This window comes from Trichechus manatus, unplaced genomic scaffold (genome assembly GCF_000243295.1).
Source record: "Trichechus manatus latirostris isolate Lorelei unplaced genomic scaffold, TriManLat1.0 scaffold00081, whole genome shotgun sequence".
NCBI lineage: Eukaryota > Metazoa > Chordata > Mammalia > Sirenia > Trichechidae > Trichechus > Trichechus manatus.
The window spans coordinates 3,068,151-3,086,974 of record NW_004444017.1 but is presented as its reverse complement, the minus strand read 5'-3'; the positions used below and the strand labels follow the sequence as shown (position 1 = coordinate 3,086,974).

At 46.8% G+C, this 18,824-nt stretch overlaps 1 protein-coding gene across 2 annotated transcripts in view; it reads right to left on the bottom strand.

Annotated features, from left to right (window-relative positions):
• Positions 1–18,824, bottom strand: part of IQSEC3 (IQ motif and Sec7 domain ArfGEF 3) — a 115,771-nt gene that overhangs the window by 68,324 nt on the left and 28,623 nt on the right. For both annotated transcript variants that reach the window (XM_004381190.1, XM_004381191.1), the window contains one exon: positions 10,109–10,192. In XM_004381190.1, coding sequence (XP_004381247.1) covers positions 10,109–10,192 — 84 coding nt within the window. Of the gene's footprint in view, positions 1–10,108; positions 10,193–18,824 lie in introns of those variants that run through there.

Here is an 18,824-nt window from a genome sequence, read left to right as displayed (position 1 = left end):
GCCCACTGCCAGCCCCCTCTGCACTACTTCCCAGCCCTGGAGGTCCCAGTCACTCTTGGGGTTTCAACACCCCATGGCTTCCAGATAGTCAACAACCTACTGGACAGTTCCACCTGGAGGACCACAACTGCCTCAAACCAGTGTTCCCCAAACTGAACTCATCCTCTTTCTCCTCCTCCTCCTCCAACATGCCCTATCTTGGAGGCACCACCAGCAACCCAGTCCTCCCTCCCCTCTTCTCCAACCAACCACTGAAGTCCTATTGTTTTTTCTCCAAAATGTCTGAAGACTGTCTCTCGATGTCCACTCCCTGCCACTGTGGCTGGCTCAGGCTGTCAGGCTTCTCACAGGAGTGCTCACTGCAGCAGATCTCCCACCTGCTGCCTTGGTCCCCCAGTGTGCAAAGCAGTCTGAGGGACCCACACCCTGTACCTGACTGCTGCAGGAGGTGTTCATACCCCCATTCCCTGGTTTCCATAAAGGCAGGGAGGAAGCATGAAGCTACACTACAGCCACTCTCTCCCTCTCTCCATTCCCTCACTCTTACTCATCATTCCCTTTCAAGGCCTCTCTCTACACTTCTCTGCTTCATTTACTCACTTCCTCCCAGCCTCTCTTACCCCTTGCTCTCTCACTCTCCCCAACCATCTTCCTCACTCTTTCTCCCTCCTCCCACCCCCTCATTCATCTTCTCAGGCCAGTCTGCACCTATGGTGAAATGAGTTTCTTTATGTGGCCTTTTGCTTTGGCTCTTTGGAAAGAGATTTTTGTTCACCTTAACTGTGAGGAGTTACCTTCCCCCTATTTTTCTACCCCAGAGAGTGTGTTACTTTTGTCTAGGTTGATTGACATTTCCTGGGTAAGCTGTAAACAACTTGGTTTTGATACTTTTTGTCTGCTCCTGGGCTGCAGGCTGCCCTGTGATAGGTATGCACCTAGCAGGGATTGGTCAATAGACTATGCAAATGAGGTGAGTTGTAGCCTACTAAGCAAATCAAGTGTCTGTGGCCTACTGAGAGGGGATTGGACAGATCGTGGCCCTGGTGGGAGTGCCATGCCTTAAAACTGACAAGAAGTTTGTGTATTTAAGCAGCCAGCCACATAGAGATTGTTTTAGAAACAGAAAGAAGCAGGAAAAGAAGCAGAAGGGAGAAAGAAGAGGCAAGGAACCTCCTAAAAGAGCTATAATGCAGATCAAGGGGTGTAACAATGAAGACAGCATAGAGGCCCAGAAGGGGCCCAGAAACAGAGCTGGTGGTGCCAGGCAGCAGGATCAAGAGGAGCCTGTCCTCAGGGGGTCTAGAAAAGGCCTGCATGGTTGAGAGAAGCTGAGAGAGCTGTCTCCACTGAAGAAGGGGGACTGTGCCTACATGCTTTCTGATCTTAATCCTGAGTTGTACCCTGATCCTTAATAAACCAGCATGCAGACCTATGCTGCCCAGCCCTGGACCATCTGCAGGCAGGCTTGTAAAGATGGACCTTAGATAAAAGGAGAATAAGGGTGAGGGTCATCAGGCTCCCCCAGATCTGAGAACCCAGGAACGCCATCCTTCAGCTGTCCTCAGTGTTACAGCTGCATGTTTTTCCCAAAAGACCTTCCCAAGAGGATGGATCTAACGCTTAGAATCAAGCAAGAATTTCCACAGCTCTTTCTGGACTTCAGAGCACAGGTTCAGTGGCTGTGCCATGCCACCTAGATTCCTTATGCCCTCGGGCATCTTGAATCTTGCGGTCTGGGGAAGGGGCCCAGCCTAGAGTGTGGGGCAAGAAAGGTCAGGGGGACCCAGGACGACCCTTACCAGCTACCCAACGTTCTTTCTGCTTCTCTGTAGGTCCTTCCTCATCAGTCACATCTGCTCCTCCTCTGACCAACTTATTTAACACTCCCCAGTGGTTAGGAGGCACAGAGGGAGGTGACACTTCTCCCCCTTTAACTTGAGCCCCACAGAAAGACACAGAGGACCAGTGGACCAGTGCTGGGTACTGGCAGATGGGCAGAATCACAGAAGCAAGACCGGCAGGTAATTGAGCCTACTTCTCCCTGCTGGAGCCAGCAGCCCACTCCAGTCTCCCCTCACAGACACCTGGCTTCCTATTTTGTTTTTTTGTTACTTTTAATCATCACAGAAGAAAGCTTTGAAAACTTCCTTTCTTAAGACATTCCAAGGCCTCTCAAAGGCAGTAAAGAATGCCCGATCTAAATCACTCTTGCAACAGATTATTGCCTCGTCTCCCGTTTGGAGAAACGGATTTAAAACCCCTTTTATCATACATCAGATACACTTACTGAAATTATAAATTATGATCATGGTCACGTTATGGTTAAAAGATAAATGGATGGATAAAGCTGACCTTTCAGAAGAGAATATAAATAAATAAATGAAAGCACAGGAAATAATGCAGTTAGAAAAATCTCAAGACTGGCAAAGAGAGGTTACTCTTGCTGAGAACGAGAAAAGAAGAATATCCAAAAGATTAAAACAAGTTTTCAGTAAATGAAACAAGAACTTGTTTCCCAGAAAACTGGACAAAACTCTGCATTAGTGAACACCAACTGAACAGAGAAGCTAGAAATTCCTTGTAGTATCCTTCATTTTGCTGTTTTGGAATTATTATCTTTAGCTTTTTTTTTTTTTTAATAACTAATAAAGTGTAGGATTTCCCATCTCCTAAAAATATTCTCTGGGTCATGTCCCTCTTCAGCTTGACTGACCTCATGTATTTACCTAATACCACTGGAGTCAGCCAACAGCCTCATGGGGAACGCCTGCACGCCAAACCAGACTCTCTGAGGAGCTAACTGTAAGCAGCCCACCTCCTGTGATTGGGAAGTGGGAACCAGCTGTTCCCCCACCACCACCATCACACCTTCACTTTATATACTTGAAAACACCTCCCTTCTTTTGTCTTCTGACTCTGGTGGTTAAAGGCTGCAGCAGACAGATGCTTGGTTCAAATCCTAGCTCTGCAAATTTACCAGCTGCATGACCCTTGGACAAGTCATTTATCATCTCTGATCCTCAGTTTCCTCATCTGTAAAATGGCAATTATATTTTACAAGCTTGTAGTGAGGATTAAATAAGCTAATACTTGTAAAGCATATAGCAAGTTCTCAGTACACATAATAGCTAGTATTCTCTTTCCCTCTCTAATCGGTGGGGGGCAGAAGGTAGAAATACTGAGTTAGGAGGAATTCTCCTTTAATCGTCTCTAAACATGCTGCTGACAGGAAGCTGTCTGTTTTAACTAGTAGTGCCTTATGGGCAGCCTCTTGTTGACCTCACTCACACTTCACAGTCCCCAGCACAGCACCATGGACAGGTAAGTGTCCTACATACCCTTGGGGACAACCAAGGCCATATGAAGAGGCCAGTCTTCCAGGGAGGTTTAACCAGCTCTCTCAAGGCCTGGGAGGGAAGGAAATTGGCCTGCATAGATACTTGACTCCAAACATGAGTTTCACATGCCAGCTGAGGAGAGCCTTCTGAACAGAAAGTCAAAAGTCATGACAAGACAAAACTCTCCTAATACTCTCTGAAGTATTTAGTGCTCCCCCACCCCAAAGGTGTCAAAGTACTTTGACATCTATTTTGGGTTTGTGTGTGTGTGTGTGACTTCCGATATTCTGGCAGGAAAGACACAGATAGGGCAAAAAGCACAGAGAGGTAAAGTGACAGTTCACACAGCTCATCGGGAACAAATTTCTCTATCTCCTAATTCTTCTGGCATATTTGTTGTGGTTATCCTCAGGTAGGGAGTTAAACCAAGTTGGATTTATGCTCAGGGTGGATTATCCAGTAAGCAAGCTAAGCACGGGTTTACTTGTGCTTACTTACCAATCTCTAGTGAATAATTTCACATGGGTTGAAAAGAGGCTTTGATTCTATAGGAAGGTGCTGTGGGGTTGGGAGAGAGACAGATGCCAGCCATACCTAGAAGTAGAATCTTTGATGCGGTGAAACAATGTGAAATTGTTCACTACGGATGATCTGGCAAGCAAGGTAAGCACCATGCTTACCTTGCCTATTGGATAATATGCCCCTGATTATGCTGTAACTACATGGAGATCTTCAGAAGTCCCATGAGCAGATGGGCTCAAAAAGCTCAAACACAATGGACCAACCCTCCTCTACCCCCACGGATCTTCATTTCTGGCAGGTTTCTGTCTCAATTTCTTCAATTCCTGGGGATTGAAGACCAGACAGGAGTCTTCAGTCCCCAGGAATCCCACACCTGGGGCCCCATCAGCAGGAAAGATGGTCTAAGCCATGGCAGAGCATCATGGGGATTTTCACACCTCCTGGGTTAGGTCACATGTTCCCAACCTCTCCAAAGGCCTCCCTGAGCTAACGACCTTTGCAGACTCAGTTTTTGTCTTTTCCTAGTCTTAGTCCCTTGAGGTCCCAAAGATACTGAACTCTGAAAGAGACAAGAACTTAACTTCCCCTTGGCCTCACCACACCCCAGCCCACCCCACTACCTTCCTGGTATGAAGATGCTGAGAGATCCCAGTGCTCCCAAGTAAGACAGGCTGGGTGGGCCTTTGAGGGAAGTTGAGGGCTTTTTTTGTACTTCTATAGGGTAGAGACCCTGGTGGCATAGTGGTTAAGAGTTATGGCTGCTAACCAAAAGGTTGGCAGTTCAAATCCACCAGGTGCTCCTTAGATGGGGTAGTTCTACTCTGTCCTATAGGGTCACTATGAGTTGAAATTGACTTGACAGTAATGGGTTTGGTTTTTTTTAGGGTAGAGAGGACGCAGTTACCCAGCCCCTAGGACTTGCATAGCCCGCCCCATTCCACCAGTGGACAAGGCAGGTTTCCCAGAAGCGTCTGGGCCTCGGATGTGACTAGCACGTGACACTGAAGCTCCCAAGCCCAGCTGTTTGAAGACTAAACTGTATCAATTGAGAATTTAATTGTTCCGTAATCGCTGAGTAAACACTGGCTGGTCCATTGATCAAGCCTCAGGCTCCATTGCAGCCGGGAGAGCCAAGGAGAGGCGGGTCGGATGCTCTGGCAATACTAATGCAAGGCTCTCCCTGATACCCATTCTTGGAGGGCTGTCCCTTCCTCAAGGGTATCAAGGGCTGCAGCCTGCAGCAGAACCTGCAGCCACCCCACTGCAGAACACCGCTCTGTGAGCTGGTTAGCAGGTGACCTATTTGAACCACGTGCGCCACATGTGCTACCTGTGCCACCAAGGGGGTGGAGTGACTGTGGAGGCACCAGAAGGGACTGGTTAGGGCAGGAGCCTCCCTAAATGAGTACAGTATATTAAGTGGGATATGGAGGCTACAAAATCACTTTGTTTTATAGGGAGGAGGAAGAAGAATGTAAAGCCTCGTGTCTAGAAAAAAATAAAACGCTGCAAGGTTGCACACCAAAATATTAACAGTGGTTAATTCTCTCCAGCTGGATTCAATGTTTATTTTCTTCTTTATATTTTGTACTTGCCACATTTCCAATAACGAGCAAGTATATCTTATAATCAGAGAAAACAGATGTTATTTCAGGTCAAATAAAATGGCTGGAAAGATTTCTCTTCAGCCCTTAAAAAAAAAAAATCCTAGCAGCAGTTCAGTGGAAAGAGGCCGAGTTTGGGAGTTAGACCTGGGTTCACCTTCCCGCTCCAGAACTGATTAGCAGTGGTTCCTCTATCAAGATACCTAACTTCTCTCCATCCCAGATTCCTTATCTATAAATGGGAATTGCATCTATCTCACAGAACTGAGATAAAATAATGAGAATGTTTAAGCGCAGAGCCTCTGGCACATTCAGTAAAGATTATGTTCATTAAATATTAGTGTCTCTTCCATTCTGAGGTAAGCGTGAGGGTAGGGTGGGTGAGGAGAGAGGACCAAGTCCCGAGAGTGAGTCAGGTGAGTCGGCTGGGGCCCAAAGAGTCCCCCTCTCCCAGAACCCCATCCCTTCTTTCTTCATAGGGCTGGGGGTTGTTCTGTTTCCTCCCTAGGCCTAGCGCCTCCCCTTCCAGAGCACCCCCTCCCCTACTAGACGCCTCCTCTCATTACCCTAATGGAAGCCAATCTTCCTCATCCTGGCCTCATTGCCACCCACAGAGACAAATGGGCTGCAATTCTGCTCGATGCTGGGAGGCGGCTGGCCAGCTCCTGGGTCATTGTTCCCAATGTCACTGAGAGCCTGAGAGGGAGGGGAGCCCGTGGCATCGAAAGTAGGGCTGCAATTACTAGCCTATTCAGTTCTCCAGAATAAAGCCCTGTCATTAGCTAGCAACGGGGAGGAGGTGGGGAAGCGGGTGATGGCAGCTCTGGGGAGAGAGAGTCTGGCACGAAGTTGCTGCCCCTGGCTGGCTGCTCTGGGCCCCACTGCCTAGCTCCCACTAAGGGCCTGTGAGGGCCTAGTTACCCTTGTGGGCATAGGATGTTTGCCTAGGAGTGTGTGGGGAGCCAAAGCACAGTGGAGTCTACAGTAACTCTGCCTGGTAGTCTAGCCTCAGAGGACTTTGCCAGCCTCGTAACTGCTTCATTGGGCCCCAGCTACCTGACACCCTCCCCTCTGCCAACCTCTCACAGACACTCAGCATCTAGACTAGCTCAGTTTTTCCACTCATGGGAGCATCACCCCCTGGCAGGCTTCAGGCCCCAAGATAAAGTTTCTCCTGATTCCAGCCACCCAACTGCTCCTCTCTAGATGGCTGTGGAAGAATGTCCTAGCGGGTAGGGGTGAGGCTTTCCTGCCTCTCCTGCCAACCTTCCCCTGCCCCCTGCCCACCCCAAGTCCCTCTCTAAGAGCAGAGGTTCCGCTGGCGCTGATGGTTTGACTCAGGCTGAAGCAGCTTCTCTTTACCTCTCTGATTAGACCAGGCTGTGGATAATCGGCTTATATAGATAAGCTGCCACTGCAGTCCCCTGGGGATGAGCCTAGTGGCTCAAATAAAAGGACCACTGCTCAGCCCCACAGCATGGGGAGGGAAGGGACAGACACTGAAAACCTGTGCTGATGGTCGTCCACCACTGGCCTCAGGTGGGGTCCAGAGGAAGAAAGTGAGAGAACTCCGTGGCTGGCTCTGAGTTCACAAGCCAAAAGCCCATCAGAAGGCCTGAATGGCCCTGAGATCTGAGGGATTGGTTTAGGATTCCTTACTGAGGTCTCCTATAGACCCAACTGGCTTATCCCTAGAAATCCTCAGGGGAGGCCATGATTGGGTCAGACCCTGACTAAGCTGGTGGGAAACCAGACTGACCAACGGGAAGGAGCCTGGCTTGTCTCAGATCTCCTCTGGATGGCCCAGAGGGTTTTGTGACCCAGCTGCCCACTGCTAGCCCCTCAACCTGGTCTTGGATCTTGGCACATTCTTCTAGAGAAACTCAGGGAGAAATATGGGCTATAATTCTGAAAGTGGGATCCTCAGTTTTGGGAAGGGTTAAAGGAGTTGTGAGGGTCATTAATGGGATTGTGGGGAGAGTGATGTTGAGAGTCTGATGGGAAAAGACTTATTTTAGGGGGGATTTCCCCAAGAGGTCAAGAACAGACAGACCGACTGACACACATACACACATCCAGAGAGCCTCCTCCCAGAGAAGTCAAGAAACTGACATTGGACAGAGACAGACAGATAGAAACACACTCTAGGCAACTACAAACCAGACAGACAGACAGGACAACTTGGAATAACTGGGAAGCAGGGAAAGACAGCATCTGAAGGCCTGTACCAACTTGGGGGCAAGTCTCCCTGCCCCACACAGAGGGGAGGGCTGGAAGAGGCAGTGCCTACAGGCCCCTCCTTGAACCAACAGTGAAGGAAACCACGCCCTCCTGTCCCTCCCCAGAGCACCTCCAGCCCCCAGCCCAGCACCTGCCCCACCAAGGGGAAGGCAAACAACAAACCTTTTGGAAACTAAGACCATGTGTTTCCGACAATCCCACCCCAAATCTTGGAAAAGAACCCTATTCCCTGGGAGCCCGGCCCCCATGAGGGGGCAGCACCCCTACCTCCCCAACCCCCAACATACACACATGTACCTACCTCTTAAGTTGCTGTTCTGCTGGCTCCCTCTCCCATGTGGTATACCAGATCCTCCCACCCCCTCCCACCAGGAGCCAGGGTGCAGGGTGGGAGACTACACGGATGGTCAGAGGAGAGTTGGCATGCGAAAGAGGATGAGGGGTGAGAGTGAAAGAGAGGAAAGGCCATGGAAAAACCAGAGGAGGACTTCTGTCACCTGCCACCACCCAGTTCTGAGCGTTTTGAGGGCAGTATCTTGTCCATCCTCACCGATGCCCGGTGCTTGCTAGTATCAATAAAATTTTCATTGAATTGAGTTGAATTGGTGGGGTAGAAGGTAGACTAGAGAGTTTTTCTCTCTTCTCCTCACCTACCAAAGAAGGAAATTTTTAGCAAGAAGACTCAGGCCATGTGTCTGAACAATGGCAGCTCATGGGATCCTGGGCTCTTAAGTCTCCCCCATCCTTCCTCCTGATCACCCTTGCTCCACCCCTACTCTTGTCCTCTTTCTTTTTCTCCCCTCCTTTCTCATTCTCCCATTTCTCTTCTTCCTTCTAATTTCCAGGTGAGCCATTTTCAATCTGAAGGCATCATAAGACTCCAGTAAGTGGGGAGTTCCTCAAGGGTCCAGTGGGACTTACTGTCTTTATGTCCCTGTGCCTGGCACAGAACCTGACACACACAGAGACCACACAAAGCATGAGCACAGAACTCGGTCCTTCCCCTTTTGCCTCCCATCCTCCAACTTGGAGCTCCCATCCTTCCCTCAGCCTGGATTTAAGGATTCTGACAGTGTGCTGCCTCTTCCAGGCCCAACTCCCACAGTTCCCTCCTCAGAGTCCTGCCTCTGCCCCAGTTCCCTTCTCAGGGTCTGACTTCCGCTGACTCCCCATTAAAGGAAAATGAATAGCAGCTCTTCAGGGTGTGGTTTTCTGCCAATAACCACCATCTCTGGTTACTATCTAGTTATTTTCCAAGGGCTAAAGGAGAAAGGTCACAGAATCATTGAATCCTAACCTCGGAAATAGCAAGCATTAGGAGTCAAAGTCTTAAGCTCATGTCTAGGCTTTGGTACTTACTGGCTGTATGATTTTGTACAAGTCCCCTAGGCGTTCTGAACCTTATTTTCCTCTCACTTAAGACAAGGATAAAACAACGTGGTATAACCTCACAAGAGATTATACCTAAGTGTTGTTTTCTAGATAGACAAACAACTCAGTTACACAGATGAGGAAACTGAGACCCAAGGATGTTAAATAACTTGTCTGCCCAAGATCATTCCTACCACAGGAGACTGCAGATAGGGCAAATTTCAGACCAGAACCCAAGTATCCTGACTCCCAGTGAAATAAAGAAAAGAGAAATATGCAGAACTGAGACAGGAAACTGGATGGAAGAGAGAAGAGAACAGAGCATAAGTGACCAAGACTGACAGCACGTGCAGGTCAAGGTGAGAGAGAGGAAGTGATGTGGGAGGGGAAGAGGAGAAATGGAGAAACCTAAGGGCAGAGAGACAGAGATGAATGTGGAGTGAGAAAGATGCAAGCATGACAGAGAGAGACTAAAAGGAAAGGAGACAAGAGGAAAGATGGAGTATGAATAACCCAGAAAAACATGAAGAAGAAAGCCTACTACAGTGACACCACACTCTGACTTCTCGACACTCCAGGCTGTCAATAAACCCAATGAGTGTTGAAAAATCCTGAAAACTGAAGTCAGTCATCTTGGACCCTTTATGGAAAAGAAGGATTAGAAAGAAAAACATAAATCTTTGATAATAAGAGGAACCATTGGTTGAGCACCCACTACGTGCCAGGCATCCTACTATGTGCTTTATAGATACTATTCAATTACTTCCGCTTGAAGTTTTAAACCATTATAAGAAGGGAGCAACACAGGTTTGGGATTTGAACAGTAGGGTATAAGGACCTCAAAAGTTGGGAATGGCTCATCTGGGGTCCGGAGGAAGGAAAGAGAAATGGAAGTATGAGGAAAGAGATAAAAAGAAAAAAAGGAAGAAGAAGTAAGACTCAAGAGGAGGAGGCCAAAAATGGCAGTGGTGTGTGGTTTGCTGGGACAGGAAGGAAGGGGTAGGGAAGGGAGGACCCTCCACCAGTTCCCACCTGTGGGAGGCCAGGTCGGAGCAGGCGGGCTTCTGCTCGGCGTCAGCGGCTGGGCAGCAGAACTGGTGCAGCACAGTCTCATTCCTGTGGACACAGCAGAAGGAGGAGGTCAGAGCATGGCCAAGGCAGGACCGGGTCCAGTCCACCTTCCCACACGAAGGCGTTTCTGTCCTGGAGCCTCGCTTCCCCTTCCCTGCCTTTTGAGCCACTCTGTGTACCACTGAGGTAGCCAAATACTGCTTCAGGGAGGGGAGAACAACACTGATTCTCTGCCCCTCAAAGTCTTCCCATCAGGCCCAGTTCAAATACCGCCTCCTGCATGAAGCCTCCCTGACTTCTCCGTCAACTAGCTGTTACCACCTTCACACCTCCCTCCCAGCAGTAGGCTCCTAATGATTTCACTCTACCTTTTGTCATAGTTTTTTATGACCCTGCCCCTCACCTGAAGTCCTGCAAGGCAGAACTAGGTCTATTAACCTATGATGCACAGAACTAACATGCAGTTAACACGCTCAGCTGCTAACTGAAAGGTTGGAGGTTCGAGTACACCCAAAAGCACCTTGGAAGAAAGGTCTGGCAATCTATTCTGAAAATTCAGCCACTGAAAACCCTACAGAGCACAGTTCTACTCTGACTCACATGGGGTTGCAATGAGTTGCAGTCAACTCCATTGTACCTGGGTTTTGTTTTGTTTTTAACACTTTTAAGTTGATCATATGCAAAGATATGAAGCATTCATACAGAAACTTTATAGTGTTACAAGCTGGAAATCCAAGGTGTGATGCTACCCACTTTTGATGAGGGGTTTGTTTGATGCAGATGAAAAAGCCAGCCTGAGAGGGAAGAGATCTGGTTTCTAGTCTCATCGCTGCTGCTAACCAGCTATATGATCCATATTTCACCCTTTCTGGATCTCAGTTTATTTACTAATGAAATAAGGGAGTTGAACTAGAGCAGTGGTTCTCAACCCTCGCTGAATATTAGAATCACCAGGGAGATTTTTTAAAATTCTGATGCCTGGGCCCCACCTTCAGGAATCCTGATTCCCTTGGTCTAGCATGGGTCAGGAACATAGTACTTTTTAAACGTTCCCAGGTGATTCTAAAGGCAGCCAAGATTGACAGTCACTAGACCAGATGATTTCCAAGGTCCCTTCTAGCTCTAAAGTGCTGCAATTCTAATATTCACTTTGAGCCAACTTGGGATTTCATATTGAAATTACTTATGGATAAGGTTATGCTGATCTATTGCCTTCTCTCCCTTAAGCAAGCAGTCACTGTACTGGGCATTACGGAGTCAGGGAATGCCAGAACTAGAAGGACCCCAGAGATCACTTGAAAGGGATTTTCAAACCTCCTTTAGTTTCAGGACACTTTGTCCAAACCAAATCTTTACTGGAAGCCCACTTCGGAAAATGACGAAAGCAAAATAGCTCGAGGGTTGATGGGGGCAGAGCTACGTACGCCACATACATGACCTCTGAGCCTTAGTTATGGTTACCACCACCCCGACTCTGTGAGCGTAGACTGGAAACTGCTGAGCGTGGCCGCCCTCATGAAAGAAAACAATATCAGCACCTACCTTAATTTGGCAAATATAAATTCCAGAGAGATTACACATTTACATGAGAAAAAATAAACAAAGAAAAACTTAAGAAAATAACTGAGGAATATAGCCTATATGTTGGGGGACACTTTTAAAGCACAATAGGAAACCAAAAAGTCATTAAGGAACAAATAAACACATCTGACTATATAAAAATGAAAACATCACGTATGAAAAAGAATACCCTGAGAAGTCAAATAAGGAGACTGGTGGCAAAATGGTTAAGCACTGGGCGGTCGGTGGTTCAAATCCACCAGCCTCTCCATGAGAGAAAAGACCTGGTGATCTACTGTGGTAAAGATTACAGCGTAGGAAACACTATGGGGCAGTTCTACTCTGTCCTATCGGGTGGCTGTAAGTAGGAATCCACTCGACGGCACACAAAAACAACTAAGTCAAATGACAAACAATAGAGCGAGAAAATATATTTGCAACACATGTGACAGAAGACAAGTCAATATCCTACACGGGGTTCCCACAAATTCACAACGCAAAGACAATCAAGGAGGAAAAAAATCCAATTTGTGTTATTACTGTGAATATATTAAAATTGAATATGCACCTGGACAAGGACTAGAAAGTGTTAAGAACCAATACAAATATTAATATCATTTCAGGAAGGATCATGGACAATTTTTATCTTGAATTTTTATTAATGTTAAAGATTGTCTGTAATTATTATAGATTTTTAAAGGGCAATAAAGAAAATAATTTAATCTAACCGTCCACCCCCCTTTTACAGATGAGCCCAGAATGGGGAAGTGAACTGTTGAGAGTTGGGGTTGCTATGAGTCAGAGATGACTTGAGGACAAGTGGTTACTGGTACTCTTGCCAAAATCCCAGGCCAGTGTTCCAGCTGCCCCTGCCCTCTACCCCAGCCTTAGGGCAAGTCAGAGCCTTCAGGGAAGTGTCTGATCACAGATGTCTTCTGATAGCACCCAGGGCCAGCCTGGCTTGAGGAGAAGGGGAGGAAGGAGGAGACAGGGATAGGAACCTGAAGGGCTCAGAATCCACATAAGGGAGGGCAGTGGACCCAGGCACATAGATAAAACAGGGAACCTACACCCCAGTTCTGCGCCACCAGCTGCACCGGTGCCTCAGGGCAGAATTCCTGACTAAAGCTAATAACAGCATAGGCAAAGGGTACAGCTTGTTCACCACCCACAGTGCTGGCATTTCAGGCAGGAGTGCCCACCGAGACACAGTCACAGGCTGGCACAGAGGCGCCCGAGGAGACTCTGTTCTAATCCTGCTTGCATTTTCCCAGAGGCATCCTCTAAGGGCTGGGAGCTGCTCCTCTGCCCAGCACTGAGGGCAGGCTCCCATGACCCTCTCCAGGCTCCAGATTCCCTGCACAGGCACACGCTCAGGCGACAAAAACCTGGACGTCCTCGAGTTCTTGCGCACCTCAGGTCTGGGCTGGCAGTGCTGTCGGAGTTGTGATCTCTGTAGGGTTTCTGCCAGCGAAGTCCCTCAGGATAGGCCAGCCCTTCCCTTATTTCTCTTCTATCTATCCCATCCCCCTTGGGCCTCCTCAGTCTGGGGCAAGCAGCTCCCCATACAATCCTTCTTGTTTTCACTGGGGGCTGAGTTCATTCTGAATAGTAAGTCCTGCTCCGCCTGCATCTGACCAGTCTGACCACCTCCCCAGCCCAAGGTCATGGTCCAAGTCCCCTGACCTGGGCAGGTCTTACCTTAAGTAGACTGAATGTTGCTTCCAACCTCCCAGACTTCCCTTCCTTCCTCCCTGAAAGAGAACTCAAACAAAGAGACCCAAAGAATTCATTCCCATTAAAAATGTAACTGGAGATGTGATGAGAAGGGCACTTCACCTCTGTGGCATTCTTCTCTAACACCAATCATCCCAGTCTAACCATAAGAAAGGAGCCCTGGTGGAGCACTTGATAAGAGCTCGGCTGCTAACCAAAAAGGATGGCAGTTCAAATCCACCAGCAGCTCCTTGGAGACCCTATGGGGCAACTCTGTCTTATAGGGCCGCTAGGAGTTGGAATCGACTCGACGGCAATAGGTTAACCATAAGAAAAACACCAGACAAGCCCAAATTGAGGGCCATTTTACAAAATTCCTGACTACTACTCCATGAAACTGCCAAGGTTATGGAAACCAAAAAGAAAGAAAAAAAAGACAGAAACTGTCATAGATTAGAGAAGACTAAAGAGACATGAAGACTAGCTGTCATGTGTGTCCTGGATGTTCTGGATGGAATCCTGGAGCAGAAAGAGGACATTAGCAGAAAAAAACTGAAATCTGAATAAAATCTGGAGTTTAGTAGCTAGATGATAGATAAAATTGGGGTGGCAAAATACTAATAACAAAAGGCATTCCTATAGTGTTTACTACTGCTGTTCTAAGCTCTTTCCATGTGTTAAATTATTAATTCTCACAAAACCTAAAAGAGGTAGGTAGTATTACTACCCTTACCCTACAAACAAGGAAACTGAGGCACAGAGAATTTGTGAACCATCTATGAAATACAATGCATTCAACATACATCAAACCAAATCGGATGCCATCGAGTCAATTCCAACTCATGGTGACCCCATGTGTTTCAGAGTAGAACGGCACTCCTTAGAGTTTTCAGTGGCTGTGATTTTCCAGAAGTAGATTGCCCAGGCTTTTCTTCCAAAGCGCTTCTGAATGGATTCAAACCCCCAACCTTTTGGGTAGTAGCCAAGAGCTTAACTGTTCGTGCCGCCCAGAGACTCAACATGCATTACCTCACTTCTTTGGACAACTCTTCATGGTACGTTATCCCCTTTTTACTAACTCTCAGAGGAGGTAAGTGACTTGCCCAATTTCACACAACTAGTCTGTAGCAGAGCCTAAACCCCAGGCATGTTGGTTTCAAGTTCACGTCCATCACTCTACTTCATGAGATTTTTGGGCAATGGACACTTATATATTCATTCATCAAACCACAGGCTGGGAGTCCACAATGCCTTGTTCAGTGCTTGGTACACTGTTGGTGCTCAGTGCAGCAGTATGCAAAGAAGAATAACATATAATCCCACCAGCTAAAAGAACATCCACATTAATAGAGAATGAAGTTCCCGTGCGGTTGAAGCTAGAAAAGGAAGCCATAAGACAACTGTGGGCAGAGGGATCGTTGCTTAGTTTGTCCTTCTCTGCCCAAGTCTGAGCCTTGTCCTGAATCCCTAGCCTTCAGGTCTCAGCCCTTCCTGTCTCTGCCTCCCTCCATTCTCACCCCCTCAAGGAGCACTGCCACCACAGCAGATAGACCACTGGACACCAGAGGCTGGGAAGCGGCACAGGGGACTGGAGGGAGGAGAGAGGTCCCTGGGGTAGCACCAACCCAAGACTGATGCCAGGAGGTCCCATCACAGCCTGTCCATGTGTAAGGCAGGGGGTGTGGGTACAACCTGCCTCTGCTCACAGAGCCCAGACAGGGCTTTCTCCGTTCAGTAGGGCTGACCTGAGGTCTTGTCACCCGCCCTACCCCAGACAAGGTTTTTGAGTCTATGCCAGGTACACCAGTTCTACACAAATGAATCATAAACACTGTGACAGTCATTCAAGTTCTTTAATCTCTAAGCCCCCATTTTCTCACAAGTTGTTGTTAGCTTACAATGGAACAAAATGTCGCCTGTTCCTGCACCATCTTCATGGTTGATAGGTTGCGGCTTGGATCCACAGGGTTTTCATTGACTGATTTTTGGCAGTAGATCACCAGGCCTTTCTTCTTAGTCTGTCTTAGTCTGGAAGCTCTGTTGAAATCTGTTCAGCATCATAGCAACACACAAGCTTCCACTGACAGACAGGTGATGGCTGCACATGAGGTACATTGACCGAGAATTGAAGCCAGGTCTTCTGCACGGGAGGTGAGAATTCTACCACTGAACCACCAATGACCTTCTCATCAGTAAAACTATGGTAATAGTAACTACTGCACCCTGCAGGGCTATTAGAGGAGCAAAAACAATAACGAATGCAAATGCACATTGTAAAGGCGGAACAAACGAATGCTTTGTTCATTCACTTTCCTGACCCAGTATTTTCATTTCATCAACTCATAAATGACAGAAAAGAAGGAAGAATTCTTTCTTCCACCAATGATGCTTTCTGCATCCCTGATATTAACCAGTGTAGCCTTTTGTGATACACCAAGAGGCAGATGTCAAAACCTGCTTCCTGGGACTCTGCACTCAACACACTCATCTCTCTGCCCCTAGTTCACTACACCAAGGCAGACGGTGACATGCAACATCTCGTGTTCCCATTTCAGTGTGGTGGAAACTGAGGCCTGGTGCACAGCAAGACAGAGCCCAGCAGGTCAAGCAAATCCTGCAGACACCAGGCATTTAGGCAGAGTACACAGAACCGGGCCTTGACTGCTTCCCATTGCAAAGGAGATGTACAGAAAGTAGAGGGGCTCCCCAGCCTGTGTGCCATCGCCATACTCTGTGAGGTGAGGACCCTTCAGTGTACACCAGAATCTGAGCCTAGGCCTTGGAATTGGACAAACCCCAACCCACCCTCGACCATGAGCATGGGAGGGGCTTGCTCATGTTTGAGGGCATCATTCACATTGTAAACGGTGTATTCACAGCCCAAGGCTGTGGTCTTAGGAGTCCTGGGCTGAAGGGGTCCCAAGGAAACTGGCAATGGAAGAGACTCCTCTGAAAAAGGGATGGGATCCATTCTCAATCCTTGGTCCTTGAAATTCCAAATGATGGAAGCTTGTGGTATCCAGGGTGAAAGCTTATTTTTGGACTGTTAATTCCCAGGGGCCAATGGTCGTAGGCAGACCTTAGACTTCTCTGGCTTTAACAATCCCAAGTCCTCCAAATTGATGAGTATTGTTAAGGTAGCTGGATTGGAGATGGATGTGATAAAACCTAAATATGGGGTAGTCTATGGACCCTGAATGAGGATTTTACTATGTTACTTATCACTGATCATGATGCAAAGCTGGGTTGGGAGGGATATTGGGGTTCTCAGGAAGGAGAGGGCATACGGCAGGAGGCTGGGTGCCTCGGTCAGAATTTTAGGGTATAATCCAAGTAAGATAGGGGTTAAGAGTCTGCAAAGAAGGCCATTTGAGCCTGAAGGAAGAAGAAAACCTAGGGCTCAGTCAGAGAAGGACCCTGCCCTAAAGACCGAGGAAGCTAAGAGAGAGTGGTAGTGTTGCCAGCAGCAGAACAGAGACCTGAGGGGTCAGTTGGCTGGCTGGAAGGAGAAGGAAACATCAGATGCTGAAAAGAGCTAATTAAAGCTTTAGCCAAGGCCAGGCTCTCAAAATTATGGGAGGCTCTGCACCTATAACTTTCCACATCTATATTTAGTTTGAGACTCAGGATTCCAATGCATGGCCATAAGAACAGTTGTTTAGAACTGATGATGTGTGCAGTACTGCAGTGGGTGAGCAGGCAGACAGATGGGGTGGGGGGACTCCCCAGCAGGAAGATAAAGGTGGAAAAGCCAGGAATCTCAGCAGGGCAACTTGGAAGTAGGACTCCCTTCTCTTCACCAAGCTGAAGACAGCAGATTTACACTCCAGCCTTTTGAAGGAAAAAACCAGGGGGCCTCTCTGAAGGAGCTGCCTTGAATGCCAGGAGAAGGAAGAAATCCTAAAGTCATTTCTAGTCACCTTTCCACTCCCACCTGTGACAGCACCACCATCACTAGTGCTGGTAGAGGCTGAAGACTTGGTTCCTTTTTTCCCACATTCTCTTAATTGTTTAACCTCCCCTAGGAAGCCTTCTTTAGCTAAACATAGTGAGAAAATATACCTCATTTTCTTAGAGATGTCCCCTATTTCTGATGGGAGGAGGAAAAGGGATCCGAGTAACCAAAACAACTTTGAAAAAAAATAACAAGTTGTAGAACTTACATTATGTACTTTAAAGACTTAAAATAAAGCTACTGTAATTAAGACATTGTGGTGTTGGTGTAAAGATAGACATACAGATTGATGGAAGCAAATAAAGAGGCTAGAAATAGGCTCACACATACATCGTCAATTGATTCTCAGTAAAAGTACCAAGATAATTCAATAGGGAAATGACAATCTTTTCAACAGATGGTGCTGGAACAACTGGATATCCATACACAAAAATACGAACTTCAATCCATACCTTGTACCATACACAAAAATTAGCACAAAATAGATCATAGGCCTAACAGATAAAATAATAAAACTTCTCAAAGAAAACATAGGAGAAAATCTTGTGACCTCAGGGTAGGAAACAATTCTTAGATAGGACACAAAAAGCACAATCCATAAAAAAAATTATAAATTAAAAAGTAAAACTATCCCTATTTGCAGATGATATGATACCATACATACAGAATCCAGAAGACTCCACAAGAAAACTATTGGAACTAATAGGAAGATTCAGCAGAGTAGGAGGATATAAGATCAACATACAAAAATCAGTTGGATTCCTATACACCAATAAAAAGAACTACGAGAAGGAAATCAGGAAAGCAATACCATTTATAATAGCCCCTAAAAAAATAAAATACATAGGAATAAATCTAACCACAGATGTAAAAGACCTATACAAAGAATACTACAAAACACTACTGCAGAAACCAAGAAACCTACATAAACGTAAAAACATACTATGCTCATGGATAGGGAGACTCAACATTGTAAAAATGTCAATTCTACCCAAAGTAATCTACAAATACAATGCAATACTGATCCAAATACCAACAGCATTCTTTAATGAGATGGAAAGACTAATCATTAACTTTATATGGAAAGGAAAGAGGTCCTGGATAAGTAAAGCATTATTGAAGAAAAAGAACAAAGTAGGAGGCCTTACACTACCTGACCTCAGAACCTACTATACAGCTATGGTAGTCAAAACAGTTCGATGCTGGTACAACGACAGACACATTGACCAACAGAACAGAATCAAGAACCCAGATGTGAATCCATCTACTTATGGCCACCTGATCTTTGTCAAAGGCCCAAAGTCCATTAAATGGGGAAAAGCACGATCTTTTTAACAAATTGTGCTGGCAAAACTGGATGTCCGTCCGCAAAAAAATGGAACAGGTCCCATACCTCACACCATACACAAAAACTAATTCAAAATGTATCAAAGACCTGAATATAAA